Genomic DNA, 22,185 nt, shown 5'->3' with positions numbered 1-22,185 from the left:
GTCACATTACATAGTTGTGCCAGTTCACAAAGTGACTAGAAATCAACCATAAATAAACGTGTATCTGACTAGTTTGTCTTTGTCCAAGCTGAGTGAAATGCGAAAAGTTATCATGATTGATTCTGAAGGTTTAAGTTAGATTCTGAAAAATCTTTGAACTTTAATAAGGTAGGACTTGATCTTCCAAAGTGCTGCATACCTTCAGCTCTGATTGAAATCAAATCAAAAGGAGCTCAGGGCACTTAGCACCTCGTAAGAAACACTCAATACCTTGCAGGACCAATCCCCTATACATTAACAACATAGTTTAAAAATCATGCCTAGAAAATAAACTGTGTCCCTTTAAACTTAAAAAAAAAGACTTGCACAAAAAGCAACACATTTTTAATCCAGCCAAAATTTTACTGTAAAGGCTTTCTTTCCTTGGTTTTGTGCAAAAGGTTTTGGTAGTTGCTAGGGTATGCTATGGATTTAATAAGCTTTTCCTTTCCATCTCTGGGTGCTGGAGGCTGGTACAAAGCCTTCAGTGGAGTTCAATGGCTTGTTCTCTTGTTTCTTTTCTCATGATCCATTCAAATGGAAAGTTGTTAAGTTTCCAGTTTGAATTGATAGGTGCTTGTTTTCCATTGGTTGATATCTGCATTGAGCATGGTGCGCTCTGTGAAAGTAACATGTCCTTCTGCATCAATGAGAATGACTGTGTTAGTCCTGAAAGAAAATAAGGGAAGAAAAAAATTTTAAACTTCGTTTTTGTCTAACCATTTGCACAATAATACTTTAATCTAAATTTTCCATTAATTTCGCTTGACCACAATAGCATCACATAGAAATAGGTCTGAAAAACGCCAATAAAAACTCAGATTTGAAGAAGGATTAACTTGGGTTCCCCCCACCACATTCCACTGAATCAAACTCTGTACTATCTTGCTTCACTGCTGCACTTATTAAGGTAACAACCACACAAAGCTTTAGGCTGATGGATAAGAAGAATAAAGAGCAGAGAAGACTAATGATAAGCTTTTTAATTGCTGAATATGTTCAAGTCAGTTCTAGCCTGAAAATAAATTTTACCTGGCAGCATTTAGTTGGCATGAATATTATCAGACACACATATCCTTGCTGATTATTTATATTAACTAACTTCTGCATTCTTCCCTTTTGTATCAAATGCCCATACAAATCTCCTCAGCCTTATTACTCACCAGCCCAGAATACCACTAATCACCATCTGAGGACACAAGGTCATACAAAGAACCTCTCCATTTCTCTCCTGAGGAGCACAATATCTCCAAAGAGCAATTTCTGAACATTGAGATGCAAGTCTGCTCACATACAGATGTAAAACTGCTATGTGTAACTCCACTGACTTCAGTGCAACTACTTCTGATTTACACAGCAAAAAAATCAGGCTTGGTGTGTGAAGGCGTGAGAACTTGCAGTCCACTTTAGCCTTGATTACCAGCACTAAATAGTACAGCCATAAATCACAGCTGTTCAGGAACACCTATGTACTGGTCAGCTGTCCCTTATTTCAAACCCAAGTTGACCTCTGTTTTATATTAACTGCATTTTCACACAGGCAATTTAGTCTACCAATTAACTCAAAGGATTGGCAGTCCACACTTCTGAGTTCCATACCTAATGCTACCACTAATTCTGTGGCATGGGTCAAATCACCCCTGCTCACCCATCTGCAAAATGGGTACAACTGCCTGAATGGGATATTGTGAGGCCTAATGTTTATGAAGAGCTTGGAGACTGCTGGATGAGAGGACCTGTGCAGTATTAATTAGAACTGAAGCCCTAAATAAAGAAACAGCAATGGTAAAAAATAGTTTAGACTAGTTCTGCTTACATATCATTACATGTTTGCCACACTCTTCCTATTCTGTCGTATATTGGGGGTTTATTCCACTTTGACTCCCACATTCAGAACCATTAATTGTGAACGGTGTGACTCCATGTGTTCTCTCCTAAGGCTAGTGATGTGTTGAGATACTGCAATGGTCATGCACTTTGTCAGCAGCAACTTCTCAACATATGTGAATAGTAATTCCAACAAAGATGAAAATGCATCTGATATTTTCACGCAAGACAACTCTGAGTTTCTGGGATAATTAAGCCAGCAAGTTTGAGGATTTAAATTGCCCTATGCTGAGAGTTGGGAAATACTAGACCTGGCATGGTGAACTAAAGTGACTAATGTATTGGGAATAGGTCAAAACTATGTCTAAATATTTAGTCCATGAACATCCAATGCCATTTCTCCTTTCCCTAAAATTGGCAGAGTACAACCAGTGAAACACAAAAACAAGTATTTCCCTCCATTATTCCTTCAGGACTTTAGTGCCCAGTACATAAATAAACTGGTCGTGTTTCTGCATGTATTTTATTACACATCAAAGCAGTGCTCTGCATTTTGCAATGGCTTCTCAGTCAGTTCTCTCCAAATCTGTTTAAAGGTTCTGATGTTATTTTTTAAACCCCCCTAGGAAACGAGGACCAGCCATTTCAGAGACTACCTCTCACTCATTTATTCACTAAGACAGCTAGAGCAATGGAAATGCCATGACTGACTGAGCCAGTGACTGTGGGGAAGCCAGTTTATTCTCCCTGGCAGACCCTTAGCTGAGGAATTCTCTGCCTCCAGGAATCGGCTGAGCCATAATCTTGCCATCTTCAGGTTAGGGTGCAAGATACATATCGTGCAAGCCTTCTCATAACAATAACTGATTCACAATGTTTACTGCTTTCTTCCTGGAGAGAGAAAGTGAAAATACCTCACTTAAGAAAGCAAGCACAAATTAGGAGAAGATGGAGGAGACCAGGATTCTGCTGATCATAATAATTCTTAATCTGTGAATATGGCACCTAGCTATTATAGTGATTTGACTACAATAAATCCCTAATATAGTTAGGCATACAATATAAAATTTTATTTTAGAATCAAATCTATTTCTCCACTTACTTCGGTAGAAGAGACAAATAAAAAGGGTTATATTCTTCCATACAGCGCTATGTTTACTTCATGTTTGGAATCAGAAATTGAGGCGGATCAGTATAATGTACTAATACTTTCTGATGTCCAATATAACTCATCACTTGCTAGCAGATCTGTCACTTTGCTGATATGCTGGCTCATGGAGCTGAGCAGAGCAGCAATAGGCAAAGCTGAGATAAGTAGAGCAGGGTAAAATCTTTCAGGTCAGTAGTTTACTTGCCAAAAAATGGAGTTCTGGGTTGACCGAAATTACTCGCAAATTCAGGTTGAAGTCAGCAATTGTTTTCAGCTGAAAGTATATAATTTTTTCCCCAAAAAGAGTCGAAATGCTTTGTTTCAACATTTTCAAAATTAATATTTTGACTTGGTTTTGAAACGATGTTTCTTTTCCAAATTTAACTAGATTTAAACAAAAAATGGTAAAAATACCCAAAATCAAAATAAAACCAAAAATGATTTTTTTTTTGGTTAAATGATTCATTTAGGTAAGAAACATCAAAAAAAATTCTGTTTTGGGTCCATCTGAAACAAGTTCCCCCAATTTTTTTTTGGTTCAGCCACCAAACTGAAAAAACCCCCCAAACTTTCTGAAGCTGGTGTTCTGAACAGGAAGAGGTGTGATAGTAAAAAAAATAAAATAAATAAAAATATTTTTGAAAGGGTAAAGCTACTTAACTTTAAGGAAGTTATAGCTAGCATCATTAGTAAGTGTGACAAATTGTAAAGCAGGTACTGATAGGCATTTCAAGCAATGTCTGAGACACAAAGCTAAGGAAGATGACAATAGAAGAAGATAATCTAAGGATTACAAGTGATTAAACTTATGCATAGATATTAAATTCACTGAACAAACCCACTTTATGGTCCAGAATGTTAAATTTTATGGCAGGATTTGACTTTAGATATATGTCTTGATACAATAGTTGTCTTATTTTGCCTTGAAGTATTTATTTTACCTTGTTCCATATCCCGGGCAACGAACACACAAAGCTGCATATTCGTTCAGTACATGTTGCACATGCTCCTTTCCTTGATCCTCCAACGCGGGATCTGGTAGCTGACTGAAAAATAAATAGCGCTATTACTCTTACCCAGTATTAATACCAAACAAACCCTCCTACACTTACTAACTATAATCAACACACAGCTTGATGATAATGATAAAGAAAAGGCAAAATGTCAAAATAAAATGTGATTTTTTAAAAAGAAACATGAAAAGAAGGGACCAAAGATAAAAAGGTTTGTCAGCTGTTTCCAAGAGAAAATTTCTCAAGGACTTAACCTTTCATTTAATCAGCTTTCTATTTATTAAATATTTTTAATGATTGTTGACAGTCTTTTTTCTTTCATTGCTATTCCTTCCTTTCTGTATTTGTAGTGTCTCCTGAAATAAAAGAATACCCCTTTTATTGTCAAGTAATTTAAAATACAAAGTGTAAAAAACAAGTATTATTCAAGATGGACTCATGGAGATTTCTTTTGTTTTGGACAGAAACCTGTCTGCAACTTCCAAGAAACATTTGGAGGAAATGGAAAATTATATTGCACAATGCTTAATAAATTTCCAAAGTAAACAAGTTTGCCATGGTAAAGTGTATTGCGATGGTAAGGTGGTATTGAGATCTGTAAACTGTAATTAATGAAACCTCAACACCCTACAGAGAAAGAGTCCAAAGTCACAGAGTCCATAGCAGAGCTGGGAATAATACCCAGATTTTCTGCCTTCCATATATAGCTCATGATGTCAATGACTGACAAATCAAATTGAAATCTGTAAAGACAAACTTAAAATGCTATTTGCTGCACCCTATCGCTGTGTGGTTCTCTACCTCTTCCATCCCCATCACTGCTCAAGTTTCTGCCTCCTACCATAGGCCAGCTTGTGTCAGTGTCTATCAAAATGAGACGAAGTTCAGCAGCCAGTTAGGCACTCGGAGCGCCAAAGAAGAGAGTGGAAGGAGACTGTGATTCAGTGCTGTTTTTCTAGAGTTTTTCCTGCTCCAGAAAGAGATGATGCAGTTTGACATGACTTTAGTTACTGCTATTGAAGCACAGTGTCCCAGATCACACTAGTTTTCTTTGGGGGAAATAGCACAAAGTCAGACTGTTTACACAAATGGGAGAGAGGGAGTCACTAAAAGGATATCATGCATGATACCAACAGGGGAAGAGATCCTGAGGTGGGCTTGTTGTGGGAATTAAATCTCATCCAATAAACCTATTAGATAGCTCACAGAATTAATGCTTATGAAGTGCCAAATATTTCATATGAAAGATATCTTTAGTTCTTAATTCCTATTGGCTGCTTTGAAAAAAATCTCAGCCATTTATTTTAAAGTTTTGAACTTTAAAGTTACCTTTAAGACACTCCCCTTTTGGAACCAAAGTGATACTCTTGATGTCTATTAGCACAACTGCAAGATCTTGGGTGCATGTGCATTTGAGTTGTGCAGTACCCTACAGGTTGGCTGTCTTACTGCTAAATTGCCCCAATAAATTTGTTAGTCTCTAAGGTGCCACAAAGACTCTTTTTTTCTAAATTAACAGTACAGCACAGCAAGTTTTTTTAAGCACATCAGTGTTTTTCGTTTGTAATATCGAATGCATAGTAAAAATAGCGGGACAGATGCATAACTTAACATCAGTTCAGTTTTCTAAAGCCCTCATCTTGTCATGAGAAATTTTTCACTTCTTTTGAAGCTTTGAAAATACCACACAAACATACTTAAGTTTTGTTTTAAACCAGATTAAGCTGACAAAAGACAGAGAACTTCAAGTCTGCATTCAAGAAAATGCACGTTATTCAAGTGGAGGTAGGTGTTTATGTAAGATAACTGCTATGGTCCTATCGAAGGGCTTGGACTAGTGTTTTATGCAAACTCACATATTGTATCTATGGGCCAAAATCAGGCTGTATTTACTACATGTGTGTCAAGAGAGGCAGCTAAACAGTGTCACTACTGACCCCTGACCTGAGCCATCCCAAACCTGTGGCTCGAGCTAGGGCAACGTCTGAGATCAGGAGTTATGGTAAGCATGTTTTAGTTTATCATAACTTATCCTTTCTATATATTGCACGCTCTACTCCTGCCCTGGCAGGAGTAATCTTTAAGGAATAAGGTACTGATAAGTCAGAATACAGATCCACACTAATGCTACTTTTGCAGTGATAATGTCATGTAAGTCTGTATCTGCCTTCAACTCACACAAAATCAAATCAGTAGGGCTGAAATTTGTTCCAAGGGGGAAGGGAAGTATATTATTTTACTTTTACTTGGCTTTGGTTAAATATAAGCTGAAGCTTTAGCATTACTTTAATACAGCTTTTGTAGGTGAGGTTTAAAATGTTTGTACTTCATGTTAAGTAAAATGTGGGTTATGTTCTTACGGGTCTTGATTATTCAGCACTTTAATGAGCTCCTGCACCAGGTCTTCTTTGGCAAGGTCCTGACTTTGCTTGATCACCTCTGTGAAAAGCTGCTTTCCATACTCAAGTTTCTTCCATGGTGTATCCAACAGAGAATTACTCAATCCATAGATTCCTGAATATTGAAATTAATAAATAATAATAAAAACTTGGGGGCAGGTGAGAAAATGTTTGTGTTAAGCATTTCTCTGGGGTGAAAAAGTTAACATATATGCAACACAGCCAAAAATATAACATTGCCTCATCCTTCAGGGTTTGAAGGAGAAAATAAATCAAGCAAAACTCATCATAGACCTTTTGTCATCTTTTCTCAGGAAAATTTGCTTTTCTTTAGCACTTACTCCATTCCCACCTGCCCTCCCACCATTTCTGCCTCTAATACCGTAGAAGGCATTAACCCATGTGGGAAAGAGAAACGTAGCATTCTAATAAAAAAATAATCAGTTAATGTAAAGTCTCATTTCCAGATGCTTAACTCTTCATAAAAAAAACTATTTCTCTTTGTTTTGGAACATAAAATTTTAGTCTGGCAGTTTTACTGAAAAAAAGCTATGGATCATCACACTAAGGGTACTAAATATTAACTGAATCACAGGATTTTGCCACAGCTATTAATGAAATGTAGGTTGAGATGTGAAATCAAGTGCAATTTCCAGAAAAGATTTTTTCAGGAGGAAGACATTGAAATGGAAGTACTAGTATACTATATAACCTAAATTTGAAAAAAAAAAAAAAAAAAAAAAACCCTCGTAACTGTGACACTGCAGTTACTTCACAAAAATAAAACCAACAATACTTCCAGCTTTGAACTCCATCAAATAAATGGTACAAAGAATCATTAACAAGAGGCTATATGTTAACTGTTTTAGATTTAAAAAGTCTCATGCATTCACAGTACAATCCCTATGGATCACTTCCAGCAGCATTCTATCTCTATAGCTGCTAGTACATTTTCAGGAGAACAGAACCTTAGAAAGGATTTTCTGGTGATTTACAGTTATCTCGTACAGATTTCATCACTTTTAATCTCATTCAAATGATTCCCTAGCTAATCGTTATAATTAGATATGCTATAAAACGTATGTCCTGGTACTAGGCAGGAGATTGGAGCTCTCCTAGCACACATTAGGGTATGGTTATGTATTCCACAGTGTTAAAATGAAGTGATTTTATTTGTTTCTCAGTTTTATTCTAATCCTCATCTGCAGCAATTACTATAAACCTCTGGTTTGGTAATTTATGGCAAGGTATCTTTAGAATTACTTAGTACATTTTGCAATCTAGTCTATCCAGTTTATTCCTTTTAATCACATAATTCACTTTTCTCTCTGATATGACTCTTGAATAATACTGCACTCACTGATGACAGCAGGGAAGTTTCTCAATGGTGCCCTACATTTCCTGGCAACAATCCAAGAGACTAAGCACTGGCTGAACAATGTAAAGATCCTCCCAAACTCAGCTCTCCCTTAGGAGGCCAGATCTACCAAGAATGAATTCTTTGTTGATATGTGGAAATCAGGAATAGCTCTGCTACATTCTGCAGATACCTGGTTTTTGTAATGCAATTATTTTTCAAACCACAACATGAATAAAAGTTGCTAGTCTTTCAGAACAGTATTAACACACACACACAAAAGATAGTCTATTAAAATGTCAAGTCCCCACTTTGTTACTGGCAGGTTACCCCAGATTCTGAAGCGGTTTATCAACGAAATGGAAGAGATTATATATACATTTTACCCATGCTATCATCCTGGGTTGCTTTCTTTCTACACGCTAACTTTTCCCTGTCAACAGCTGCCACTGTGACAGTTATGCTTTCATCTGGAAGAGCATGCCAGAGATTGGCACAGAGGGATTACACAGAATGCAACAAAAGCAGTCACCGGAGACCATATCACCTCCACACTACACATAATATCCATGTGCTCCAGGACTAAGACCTCCAGTTCTCTCCCCAAACAGCACGACTGCCACCCTGCCTGATGGTTTTTATTATGATTAATGATTAAATGTTGTGCTCCTGAAGGCAGGGGCTTGACGTATAGCGAAGGCAGGCATGGCAGATGCTTTTCCAAATCCTGGCCTGCAACAGTTTTGTTAATCTGGTTCTGGGTTCCTCTTGTGCAGAGCATGCCAAACATTCTGAACTGTGTCAAACTAGATGGTGGTCATGCAGCGTGAAAGATATATGGGCAAGCAGGTTGCCAGCAAATTTGTTTGTACAAATCTTTATTTAAAAGGTTTAGGAATTATCAGCCCTTTTTGTTGCTGTTCAAGAGGATGTGTTTTAAAGGAGTTATAATTCCCATTTTAACTATTTGCTGACTGAGAATATCCCATTAACCTTATGAAAGGCAAAATAAAGATGCCATCAGCATTAAACAAAACACAGAGTAAACTGTTCTTAAAAGCTACATTGTTCAGAATGTTTTATTTATTTTTGACCCTTCAAAAAAAAATCCAGCCTTTTGGTGTTGGAATTTTGGATTCGTGTTTTGTAATGTTTACTCATGCAAGGATGAGTACATGTTCTGTCAGCAAATCTAAGGATTCAAATAAAAAGAAATGTTATTTATGACATAATTGTTATGACAACATATGCCAAATTGAAGAAAAGAAAAGAAAAGAAAAGAAAAGAAAAGAAAAGAAAAGAAAAGAAAAGAAAAGAAAATGGAGGGTAAATGTGAGAATTAGCAATTAGAGAGTTAATTTTGAAGGTACTATACTAAAGGTAAGATTTTTCAAAAGTGCTCTGCATTTTCCTAACATACTGTTACTTAGTACTTGTAGGGCCTTGAAGTCCTAGTCATGACCTAGGGCCACATTGTGCTAGGCGCTGTACAAACACAGAACAAAAAGACAGTCCCTGCCCCAAAGAGCTTACAGTCTAATTATAAAACAAAGAGATGGAGACGGACAGGCCAAGTGGGGACTTCAAAGAAACAATGAGACACTGTTGTTCAGCATGATATGCAGTGGTCTCAGCACACCAGCAGCCTAATCATTGTCAAGTTTTTTTGTAGGCATCGCGGCACAGAAGAGATTTAGGGGGATAATGATTTTGTAGATATTTATGGGGCACTCATTCCTCCCAAATGCAAGTAGCAGCTTGTTCGAAATTTAACAAGTGGGCGACGCAGGCTGGCATTGTAGGCCAATTGTAGGCATGGGTCAACATCTTGATAGTAAGTGAGAGATGATAGCTGATGTCAATAGGAGAAACTCTGCTTCTAATTATGTCAGTGGGAGTATTACCATTGATTTCTATGAGAAGTCAAAGCTGAGTGCTTTTGAAAATATCACCCGTAAAGACATAGGCCTCAGTTCTGCAGTGATATCAGCATGGGAAATAGCCCCACTGACTGCAGTGGGGCTCCACCTGCATAGAAAAAATCATAGGACTGGGCCATAGCATGAACTTTTTATTAACTAATGCTTCATTTATGAGTTTTCACAAAAAGGATTTAAAATAAAAATTGTAAAACATAGAATGTGCCATAAAATTAAAAAATGCAATTACTTAAATATGTATTATCCTCTCTGATTTTTCCTCTTTATAACTAAAAACTTAGAGCAAATAAACACACATTTCACTTTTTAAAAAAGGGCAACAATAATATTCACAACTTTATAAAATAAACCCACCAGCATTTAGGAAGATAGGTTCTGGTTCTCCTTTGTTTCCGTAGTAGCAAATTACATCTCCCTTGGTGGTGCTAAAAAAATAAAAATAAAATAAAAATAAATAATAATTTTTTCTCTTTGCGAAGTGACAACTCATATCTTTGATTAAGTTCTAATTTCCTGCAACCTTCAACACAGCAAGACATTTTCCCTATTACTGCTATCTGGCCATACAGCTCAGAGATCAGTTGATTAGTTATAATCACCCTCCTTCCCTTTACAATCAGATGTGAAATACTCGCATCAATCTCACTTTTAAAAGTCATTGTAAAAAAGCTAATAAAAACTACACAAATATTGCACAGGATGCTTTGTAACTTGGCTTAGTGAGCAGTGTGTATGTTCTAAATCAGTGGTTCTCAACCTCCAGACCCCTGGAGGTACTCAAAGGTCTTCCACTGGATACATCAACTCATCTAGATATTTGCCTAGTTTTACAACAGGTTACATAAAGAGCACTAACAAAGTCAGTACAAACTAAAATTTCATACAATGACTTGTTTATACTGCTCTATATTCTATACACTGAAATGCAAGTACAATATTTATATTCCAATTGATTAATTTTTATAATTATATGGTAAAACCTAGAAAGTAAGCACTTTTTCAGTAATAGTGTGCTGTGACACTTTTGTATTTTTGTCTGATTTTGTAAGCAAGTAGTTTTTAAGAGAGGTGAAACTTGGGGTACGCAAGACAAATCAGACTCCTGAAAGTAAAGATTCCATTACTTGATAAGTGTTTTGTTTGTTTTCTGGCTGCCTGACTTCAAAAGAACAATCCATTGAGGCAAACAGCAGCACTTTTCTATAATTTCATTTAAATCTCCAGTTTGTTCTAGAAAGCAGGTCACTGTGGGCCATTTGACAAGTCATTTTTATACCCCCTCATTAGAAATATGATAGGACATAATATTTGTCTCTTAAAAGAGAAATGCAGCTGCAAGCTCCTTTCAATGAAGTGCAGCTACTGGCCATGTGAACTCTCTCTCTATATTTTTAATATCACTGGATGCACAGTTTAGTAGACATCGTGAAATAATGTCCAGACTAGAACTTTTCAGGGCAGTCTTACAACATAGCTAATGAGAACTCTTTTGCTTGGCAGGGCTGAGATCAGCATATTTATATAGAATTCGGGTCTGCCTGAACAAATCTGAGTTTTTAAATAGCCTAGCAGATGTTGGCAGCATGTCAAATTCAAGTCAAGTGACAAGGAAATCAGGCAAGTAATCAATTTTCAAGATTTTTATCTCTTATGGGGAAGGGAAGGAAAAAAAGATCATAAACTGCCATTAGATTGTTCACTCAGCATCCTTCGTTCCTTCTGCTGACATGTAAAGGCAATTCCTCAAACTGCTATCAGTTTATTGGCCTGGACACAGCTATGAGATCATATCAAGCTGTATTTCACTCCAGTGATTTACTTCTTATTTACCATGAAAACAGGCATTACTCTAGTCACCAATAAATAAATTACAACTGTACTGGAGGCTTTAATTTATTATATACAAACCTCAGAAACGTTATCCTCTGAGACAGGTTCTCTTTTTGGATTAAGAACTTTCAGCAAAATTGAATATTGTATGAGTAGGAGGCAGTATAGTACAGCCGATGAACCATTTCTAGTTCCTTGTTTTTCCATCAGGTAAAAAGACAGGCACCAGTAGCTTAACAATGTCCCTCACCACCGCCTGAGGTCGCATAAGCCCTTTTTGGACCCATGCATTTAACCTTCAACAATGAAACTACAACCCTGATGAAGCTTGAAAAGCCAAATGGAATGCACAAGAAGTCACAAATAAACACCTTATGAAAGACCCAATGCAGACGATCCTTGGCTTTGATCTCCCATGAAGTTCATGGGCAACCCTAAACTGTATCTGCATAAACCATGCCAGATGCAGATACTTGCTGCAAAAATGGAAAATTAAATACTCTCCAGTGTGCAACTGTGGTATCCAAGAATGAACCATGGAACATATATCAAATCAATGCTCAATTCACAAATACGAAGGAGGCATCACAGCAATACACTCGGCTACTCTAGACAAAATTATCTGGCTTAACCTAAATCTAAATGTAAAATTATAGTTGTTGCTCTACATTTACAGCAGTCATACGAAGAAGAAGAATCAGCATTTTTCTTTTCAACATTAAGATGCCAGTTCAAAACCAGCCCAGGTTGATAGGAAAAGAGTTGATATAATCTCATGGCTGTTTGGGGATCACTCCAGTTCTCTACAGACTAGGGTTACCATATTTAAAAAATAAAAAAAGAGGACACTCCACGGGCCCTGGCCCCGCCCCTTTCCCACCCCGGCCCCGCCCCAACTCCGCCCTTTCCCCGCCCCTTCCCCAAAGTCCCCGCCCTAACTCCCCCTCCTCCCTCCCAGCCACGCGAAAAGGGCTGCCCGAGCGCTACCGGCTTTACGGTTTGCCGGGCAGCCTCCAGACCCTGGACCCCCGGCCGGCGCTTCCCCAGCGCAGCTGGAGCCTGGGAGGGGAAGCGCCCAGCCGGGGGCGCAGGGTCTGGAGGCTGCCCGGCAAACCATGAAGCCGGTAGCGCTCGGGCTTCGGGCAGCCCCTATGCCTCCGGACCCTGCGCCCCCAGCCGGGCACTTCTCCTCCCCGGCTCCAGCTGCTCTGCTCCTCCCCGGACTCAGACTTCGGCTCTGTTTAAGAGCCAAGCTGCCCGAGCCAGCGCTACCGGCTTCGGGCAGCCCCCTTGCCTCCGGACCCCAGCCGCCGGCCGGGCACTTCTCCTCCCCGGCTCCAGCTGCTCTGCTCCGGAGTCTGAGTCCGGGGAGGAGCAGAGGAGCAGAGCAGCTGGAGCCGGGGAGGAGAAGTGCCCGGCCGGCGGCTGGGGTCCGGAGGCAAGGGGGCTGCCCGAAGCCGGTAGCGCTGGCTCGGGCAGCTTGGCTCTTAAACAGAGCCGAAGTCTGAGTCAGGGGAGGAGCAGAGCAGCCACGGGAGAGGAAGTGCCCGGCCGGTATTTTTCCCGGACATGTTCGGCTTTTTGGCAATTCCCCCCGGACGGGGGTTTGATTGCCGAAAAGCCGGACATGTCCGGGAAAAACCGGACGTATGGTAACCCTACTACAGACAGATGTCCACAACGCAAAGACATGACAACTGGGAGCCTCAGCAGAGCACTGTCGATTGATCACTCCCTCACCCCTGTGGAAGCGCTGTTGCCACTTAAACTGCACCCGTGCTGTGCATAAGGACTTTGCATGAAAAATGCTAGAAAAGATTAATGAATGCATTGCTTGTAAAATGTGCCAGAGTGAAGTTTCTGTATTTTTCCATTTAAATTCAAACTTCACACTTTTCCATTTATAAATTAACATAGCTGTTTTCACAACTTATTCCCTGCTTACAGAGCCATTTGTTTAGTGGGAGGATATCTGAAGTTGGACCATCCCACAGCAGTTCTTTTTCCTTACTTTTATGGACAGAAAACATGCTTGAACCATATTAGGGAACTATGCTTTAGTTTAGGGAATCATGCATTAGGGCTTGTTTACAATTTGAAATTTACTAAAATAGCTATTGCAAAATATAGCAAAAAATTGCAAAATAATTAGTTCATGTGAACACTCTTATTCTGGAATAGCTATTTTGGTAAATTTCTGTGTATAGATAAATCCTAAATTTGTGTATCTACCAGGAGTTAAATCATCACTCCAGTGTGGTTTTTTTCTGTCCATACAGGGAAGAATAAGTGATTTTATAACTTGACTTTGCCATAACCATAGACTCAAGTGTACTAGACATTTCTGGGTAGTCTCCCATCATTTCACTACCATTGGTTGGATTAAAGCACAGTTCCTGGAGTCACATGATTACTTCAGAACCTTAGCTTTCATTTAAAAAAGAAAACTCTTTCTAGCCCACATGGCTGTGAAGGAAAACCTTAAAAATGTGGAGAGTAAACCAAAGCAGTGATGACTCCCTAAGTCTGTAGAGAAGCATAAATTACTGCCATTCATCTTAATGGGTAAACTCAAATTTGCTCTGTCCTCCCTACACTCTCCAGCAACACCACTTCAGCAGAAAACTATAGAAAGAGGGCTCTCTACCACCACTCTTCATGTGTCAGTAGGGCCCCTACTACCACTCCAAGTCCTCTGCTAACTTGGATAAGGGCGGAGTCCTTTTCTCTTGGACAGATTCTGGCCCACCTAAATAGAAACAATCTATGGTGTGGAGAGGTCTACCCTGCCCAAAATGAGGTAGACAGGGCCACCACCAGCCCAGATGGTAGTTTGCATGAATGACTCTTGCCACCCAGGGAGCAATGAGGACACAGTGTCCCCCCACATTTGTGGTGTGCTTAGGTTTTCAGATTGTCTTAATCTGGTCACAACCACTGATGCAGCTCCATTAATAATAGTAATAACGATCCTTAGTATAGACAGGGCTCCTATGTTTTTACCACTGTCACCTAACCCTGCTTAGAACAGGTCTAGACAACAGTAGCAAAAATGTCATTGAAATTTAAGAACCCTAACGTAGACACAGCCCATCTTATACAAGGTTAATTTTGCAATATTGACATGACCAAAAAACCCCAAATCTAAAGTTTGAATCTGCCGTTATTCTACATGAAGAGTGGCTACAGAATGGTCTCCCTGGCTATTAGGAACAGAGAACTTTCTCGGGGTATAGCAACTTTAAATGTTGTGGCCATCCTCAATATTGTCTCTAACTTAGAGATTTTCCTTTTAATATATGGATTTCATTAAGTAACAAAATACTAGGCTTTTAAATTACAATTCTAACAGAAGACATTCAAAATTTGCTGACAAAACCAGATGGAGTCAGAACTCCCTCTCCACTTACATTATTGACAGATAATACAAATAGCATTTATTTTCCTGACAGCAAACAGTTATGGCAACTACTTCCAACTTAATAAGGCTTCTCTAGAATTGAACTCTAGGAAAGTTAATTAAAATTGAGCTCAATACTGTGTCCAACTGTATTGACATGACAGCACCCAGCACACTGAGCTTCTGGGCGCTGCGGTTATATAAATATTAAATACATGTTAATAGTAAGTTATTAAGTCTTCAAGTCCTAGCATATTATCAGATAAATTACTTTTGTTACCTGTTACAAATGACTTCAATACTGACAGCAACTTTGAAACTGTTGATATTACAGAAGTTTCTATGCATTCATATAAGGTTGGATCCAACTAACACCGAGACATGAAAAATGAGAATTCCTCTACTATGGTGATGGTCCCAATATGAAATAACTAGCTCTATCCCATGGGAGACCATTGTCAGGTCTCATCTGGAACATTTTATACTACATGACATTGAAGAGTTAAGAGTCCAAACTTACAAGATTAATTTGACGTATATAGGGATTGCTTTAAAAGGAAAGTCTTTAAGAACTTAACATGTTTAACCTAAAAAACCTGCAAGAAAATAGACTTATGGTTTATAAACACCTCAATGGAAGTAGACCCCATAAGTAACTGGGTAGGAATCAGTTCATACTATGAGAGATGAAATAGGCCTAAGGTGAAATACAGATTAGATACCAGAAAGGGCTTTTATACTCACAAACACATTAAGTAACTTAGGGCTTGTCTACATTACCCACTGGATCACGGGCAGCGATCGATCCAGCAGGAGTCGATTTATCGCGTCTAGACTAGATGCGATAAATTGACCCCGATGGATCGATCGCTGCCCATCCAGCAGGTAATGTAGACAAGCCCATAGTGATATGCAACAGTGGAGGTCAGCAGTGTCACATTTCAATCTACACTATATGCTACATCTAGTTATTAATATTTTGGGGGTATTTGCTGAAAACTAGGCATTATTTTTGTGAGGCAAAGGATGGATTATAGGCTATGATTCGCCATGTTTCTCTTTCTAGGTTAGACACTATACAAGAGTATAGTAAGAGGTTGCACTTAGTATTACCATGCACTAAAGTGTTTGAGGGATTTTGCAGAGGAAAAATCTCGATTACACTATGTGCTCCCACTACGAGACTATTTAAAAAAAACAACACTAATACCCTCAGTTAAGCCCTTCAATTACCCTTCCCCTAACTACTCCTCTGCCCCGTTCCTTTTTTACATCCTTTCCCGTTCTCTGACTACTGTCCCTTGTCTTCTTTGCTGACTCCCAACTCTGTGCCTTTGTTCATTGCCACTTATACTTGAGCATCCAGTTAATGTTTCTCCAAGTCTTCTTCCCCTTATCTTCTTGAGAAATCTAAAAATCCAAATATTCCATGACTTTCCAGCTATAAAGACCATTATGGTGTATTATGTTGTAACTCTGTTAACAACTTTGACTACTGTTCATCATATTTTTCCAACTATAGTACTACCCAAGTAACAACATGCATCTTGGGTCAAGTGCTTGAGCATAAAAGTTGCTCATGGCTACATTGTTTTCTTAAATTACAATGCTAATTTTAAAATTGAATCTCAGCTAAAAAAAGGTGCTTTTCACTTTTTGTCTTTTCAGCCGCCAATCTCAGTGTTTTACGAAGTCATGCATCATTATTTCCATGTTACAGGTGGGGAAACCGGGGCACAGCTAATTCAAGTTACTTTCCCAAGCCAATGGCAGAGTTGAGACTAGAACTCAGAGCTCCCAAATCCCAGTTTACTGTTTAAACCAGATACATCTAATAAAACTTAAAAAGATCAGATACATGGGCACCTCACAGATGACCAGGAACACTGGCAGGGGAGATCAACTGAGAGACTCGAGCTAACAGCAATTTGGAGTGGGGGCAGGAAGAGGTTGGGGGACAGGATGGAAAGAGGTGAGGGGTGGCTCGGGGAAAGGGCTGGAGTGGGCGCGAGGCCTGGAGTGGAGCAGTGGTCAAGGACACCTCGGGAACAGAGTAAGTCGGCGCCTATGGATGGGAAAGTCCTGGTTTGGGCTATATTGGAAGGATTTCAGATTGCCATTTTAGAAGAAATCAAAATAATCATGACTTAATTTGATCTACAGCCCAAGATTATTTGGTTTAATTTCGCCCGAAAAACAGATTTTCCCCCCATGCATTAGGAAGGCATACATGACCTGTCCTGACTATCTTAATTCATCAAAATTATGGTTGCAAATTCAATAAAGTTGTTTAAAAAAAAAAGTAGTTTCTTCACTGAGGGATGTTAAGAAAAGGAAAAGGGAAATTGTAACCTACTTGGAATGCCTGTATTAGGAATATTCAGTAAAGGGGTTGAAGTAATGAGAGTGGTAAACAAGAGACATGATGAAAAAAAAGCTTTCTATTTATAATATAAACACCCAGGTTTTTTGCTCCCCCTTCAACATATCTCCGATACATATAAATCCTATTTATGGAATTTGGTGGATGCCACAAAATATTTTTCTTCGCCTTCTATTAGAGACACAATAATAAGGATAGACCTTAGAAAAAACTGTAAACTATTTTATGACCAACGGGTGTATGTGCATTGGCAATATCATTACTATTTTAAAAAAAGAAGCAACATGGTATTTGCCATGGGTTAGTGAAAGTTCTGCTGAAAACCAGAGCTGGAAGAATAGTTTATGATGAGTAACTTGATGAATTTCCTCTTGTTTCCTAGATGGCAATGACAGATTCTCAAATTATAAATTAAGCAATTTTCATCTGTAGTTTGTCCATGAACAGTTGAACAAGTAGTCAAGATTCACGCTGTTCTGACTCGACATACATCTTTTTAAATTTTCTGATTAGATGAGCTTAAATAAAATCAAGTTACCTGTGCAAATATCTGCAGTCACGAATATTCACTTATTTTGCTGTTTCAGAGAACATTTCTGTCAGCACACTCGTTTGCAAGAATACTTGCAAAAAAAGAAAACAACGGCCACAAATAGTCAAAGCAGATGTTTAAAAAACAGACACAGGAACTGCTGAAGTGTTCTTTCAGGAGCTACACAGTGATGAACCTCTATTTTCTTCTCCTGTTACTAGCTCCTCTGATCACTTGCTGGGATATTTTGTAGATAAGCCAGATGGGCTCTGTGACAGCCTCTCTGGCTCCAAGTATGAGAGCCATCGGCTCCCAGATGATTTTGTACTGGTTGGAGTCACTCTGCTTTCGGAGGATGGCTGTTTTATGGCTTCCCTGAAACCTTGATCCACACTACATTTGATTGTGTAAAGCAAGTAGCATATCTGAGCTGAGAAGACTTATGAGCATTATCAACAACCATCAGGCAAGAGGGAGAAAGTGTCCGCCATCTTTAAAAAAATCCAGTGGTCCCCATTTAGAGGGACCCTCAAATATTTCCTTTTGAGGGAAGGTGATTGGGCAGCTGCTGACTATTCACTTCCAGAAGCACTTGAACCCTGGCAACATCCTATGTAATTTCCAGCCTGGGCTTCTTCTGGGGAAGCATCTGTACTTGCTGGGACTATAAGTCATCATTTGTTAATTTTAGATTAGGGCCAGCTCGCCATTTGGGCCAAACTAGACCTCAGCAGCTTTTGATATGACTGACCACATTCACTGAAAAAAACAAACAATCTAATGAACATTGTGGTGGGTCTGGAATTCACTCAAGTCATACCTAGAAGATTGGCTCCTGTCAGTCAATGATGACAGACAAGCATTTGCAATCACAGAGGAATATGATTTATGGTGTTCCAAGGATCTCTCCTAATTCCTTAGAAGATGATTCAATACACATACTCAAACCTTGCAAGTGAAATCCTTTTAAACATGTGGCAGGGTTATTAGTATTGATATACAACTCTTGCCCTATATATACTGCATGTTTATCTGCCTCCTGGACGAATGCTTGGGTAGTATTGCCTGTTCTCAAGCCTAGGAAAATAGAATTCCTGCTTAGAAATTATTATGAAATTTCATGTCCCCAGCTACTGAGGAGAATGAATGGATGAGTCAAGTTTTATGGTGTTACTATCAAACACACTCTTTCCATGGAAACCTCACCTGAATCAGACATCTACAAAGCATTTTGTACTCAGGTAAGGAATATGCAAAGGCTGAAGCCATATTTCTCTCAACTGTAATACCTATCCTCATGATCACAGGACCAGATTATTGCAAGTCCCTCCTAAAAAGACTCCCAGCAGTGCTTCCCGTTCAGCTTACATTAGCTCATTTGCGCACAGCTTTGAGTGACTGATCATATTACATCCAACCTGCACTCTTTATATTGGCTGTCTTTAAGAAATGGATTGGCTAAACTGACACTTTTTTAAAGCCCTTAACTATGCACATTTACATCGTACCTGAGACCTTCCTGTGAGACTTACACTGAATGATACTTTATAGGGAACCTACCACCAGACCTTAGTTTGGTAGGCAATTGTAATATGGGTCTGACACACAAGTGCTGGTAGGTTACTACTCTCCATTTCCTGACTCGAGTCACATGGCATGGCCCAGGATTTCAAAATGTTACACCTCCGACAGTATCCACTGGCTCGTCATTAGATCTTCCTTCTTCAATTGTTTAGAAAAAGGAATACTATAATATACCATTTAGTTTAGCTCTCATGTCACTAAAGTGATGTTTTATGAAAAAGCCGTTATTGCTTAGAGTGTTGGTATTTCATAACTAAATAAAACATTTGGCAAAAAATCAAATGCATATAAAACAACCCAAACCAATCAAACTAACACAGCCTATTAATAAGTACAGAAAAAAGTCACCTAAGATACAGGTAAGAGCAGCGAATCCCCACATGACAAAGGAGAGGATTATTCTATGTCTGAAGACATCTCTCAATTACTATCTGAGCCTCAATAGTATTCTGACCACAATTATTTTTTCTAAAATATTCTTTCTGCACTGGCTCATTGTATCACCAAGAAGAATCCACCTCTGCAAGCTGCATTTGCTGCTTCTGAGTTGTCCGACCATCAGCAAATGGGTGGGCATGTGTCAGCACATGACCGACAATCAGTAGCATTCAGTGAGGTCATAATTTTAGGCAGCAAACACACATTCTGCATTAACCAATATGATGAACTCAAGCCAGGAATTTTTAACCAAAATTACTATTAAAAGCAGTGCAAACACATTGTACTACCACCTTTTCGATATAGTACTATTCCTGAACTTGACGCCCACATCCCATTAACAGGGTCTGTGCATCAGTGGAAGCACAAATTGCTATAGCAGACTGTTGGATGAAATGTTAAAAGATAAGTAATAGGAGTGCCATAGGCTACATTAATACTAGAACTGACAAATTTGCCATCTACAGAAATTGCTATGTAGCCAAGAAAATATGGGAAACAAATATATTTCCTTTTTATTTATTTCTCTATTTTCGATGTAAAATAACTCAAATTTGACAGATGCAGCAATGAAACAAATGAATTTGAGTGTGCATATCCCATTATTCATTGTGATATGTTTTCTTCTGGCTATTTAGTATATCTATGTTTTTGTATAAATATCAATTCCTTACAAAGAAATGCTGGACACCGTAGAAGACCTTATTAATAAAAAAACTTGAATTCAGCTAGAGGAGCACAGTGCTCTCCCCTTGAAGGCAACATAGATAAATGTGGTGCTCAATAAAAAGGCAGAATCTCTTGGACTATTTTACAACTCCTTAGAGATTTTTTGTATGGGCTACTGGATTATTACACTTTTTTTATACTGTAAATATTTCATGGGCTAAGAGAATAAGGCAAACTTCATTTGTACAGATCACAGCATTATGATGTGTAGTATCATAGTACATAGATCAAAAGTACAGGAAGGTATTATGTCTTTTTTAAAAGGCACCAACCATTTTAATGGCTGTTTTATTATTGTATAAACACAATATATTTTCAGATTACCAAACCTGTAAACTATAGTAGAGGGGCTTTCAGGAAAAAACGTCAAAATGATTCATATCCCCAGGGGTCTGAACAGGAAAAGAGAACTAAGTTTTAATGGAAGGGGATGAAAATGCAGAAAACAGCCCTTAAACACAGCTATAAGATAAGCCTTATCATAAATGAGACCTCCTGCTGAATAAGAAGTCACTACTGCCTTCCTTTACTGATGGCTTTTTGTGTGAAAAGAATATTAATATCTACCATCTGCTTTGAGATTCTTGTGACTGAGTAATGCAGTAATAAGATTCCCTGGAGTTTAACAAAAAAAGATGGGGAGTACATACAAACCACAAGGTCACTAATTCAAGACATCTGTATCTCATTGTTTCTACATTCCACATTTTTCCAGCCATGCATTTTCTATTACACATACCTCAACCATAAAGCTGCTGCTGCTGCCGCCGCCTTATAAGGGGAATTGTTTTGTCAAATAAAATAAGATTGAGGTCTTCCAGGAGAGTTCTTAAATGGAGATGCTTCCAAAGTTTAGCTCAATGTGCCAGTCAGCTACTCTTTCTACTCTCATTTGGCTCTGACAGTGCTTTTCCTACTGTTTACAGTTACTCTGTACTGGAGCCCAGTGGCAGAAGCCAAGATGAAACATCATTGCAAGCATGATCATGAAAATAGCACAAATGCTGGACAGGGCTTCCGCAGGCCAAGAAGCCTCAAACTGCCTCCCCCTTTTCCCCCACCAGCTCCACAAATATCAGTAACAATTGTGCTAGGGAAGCGATAAAGATGCAATTAAAATGATTGCAACCTCAAAATGCAAGACAGCCACATTTCTTATAAATCTCAGATCTGACAGTAGCAAAACAAACAAAAAAGAAAAAAACAAACCCCCACAAAACATATGCTAGTTTAGATTCCCTCTCTCCTTAAATATAAGCAATAACAAATATTCTAGAAAGCATAAATCTTCAAGTGATATATGGCTGCATAGCAGCTGAAAGCTATTCTGAATTTATTGTTCAGAATTACTTCCTGACACTGACACAATATTAACAGTGTGTCCTTTTGCACATCTACCCTGCCTCCACACTCAAGGCAGCTCCTTGTTGCAATCAACAGTAATGTAACAAAGTGAAAAGTAATGAGGAAATAAAGTACAACACAGGCCATGGTTATCATGAGATAACCATACCCCAGGGACATCATGAGCTCTACTCTTCTAACAGGATGAATATTTTACATG

General features: G+C 38.7%; 1 protein-coding gene across 4 annotated transcripts in view; it reads right to left on the bottom strand.

Annotated features, from left to right (window-relative positions):
• Nucleotides 1-498: 498 nt before the first annotated feature.
• Nucleotides 499-22,185, bottom strand: part of TANGO2 (transport and golgi organization 2 homolog) — a 79,860-nt gene continuing 58,173 nt past the window's right edge. For all 4 annotated transcript variants that reach the window (XM_065417605.1, XM_065417601.1, XM_065417602.1 and 1 more), the window contains 4 exons: nt 10,080-10,150; nt 6,390-6,543; nt 3,958-4,062; nt 499-708 (listed from right to left, as the gene is read on the bottom strand). In XM_065417605.1, coding sequence (XP_065273677.1) covers nt 588-708; nt 3,958-4,062; nt 6,390-6,543; nt 10,080-10,150 — 451 coding nt within the window. In that variant the 3' untranslated portion in view covers nt 499-587. The remainder of the gene's footprint in view (nt 709-3,957; nt 4,063-6,389; nt 6,544-10,079; nt 10,151-22,185) is intronic.

Source organism: Emys orbicularis, chromosome 16 (genome assembly GCF_028017835.1).
Source record: "Emys orbicularis isolate rEmyOrb1 chromosome 16, rEmyOrb1.hap1, whole genome shotgun sequence".
NCBI classification, from domain to species: domain Eukaryota; kingdom Metazoa; phylum Chordata; order Testudines; family Emydidae; genus Emys; species Emys orbicularis.
The sequence above is the reverse complement of the archived record's forward strand: the minus strand, read 5'-3'. Positions and strand labels throughout refer to the sequence as shown.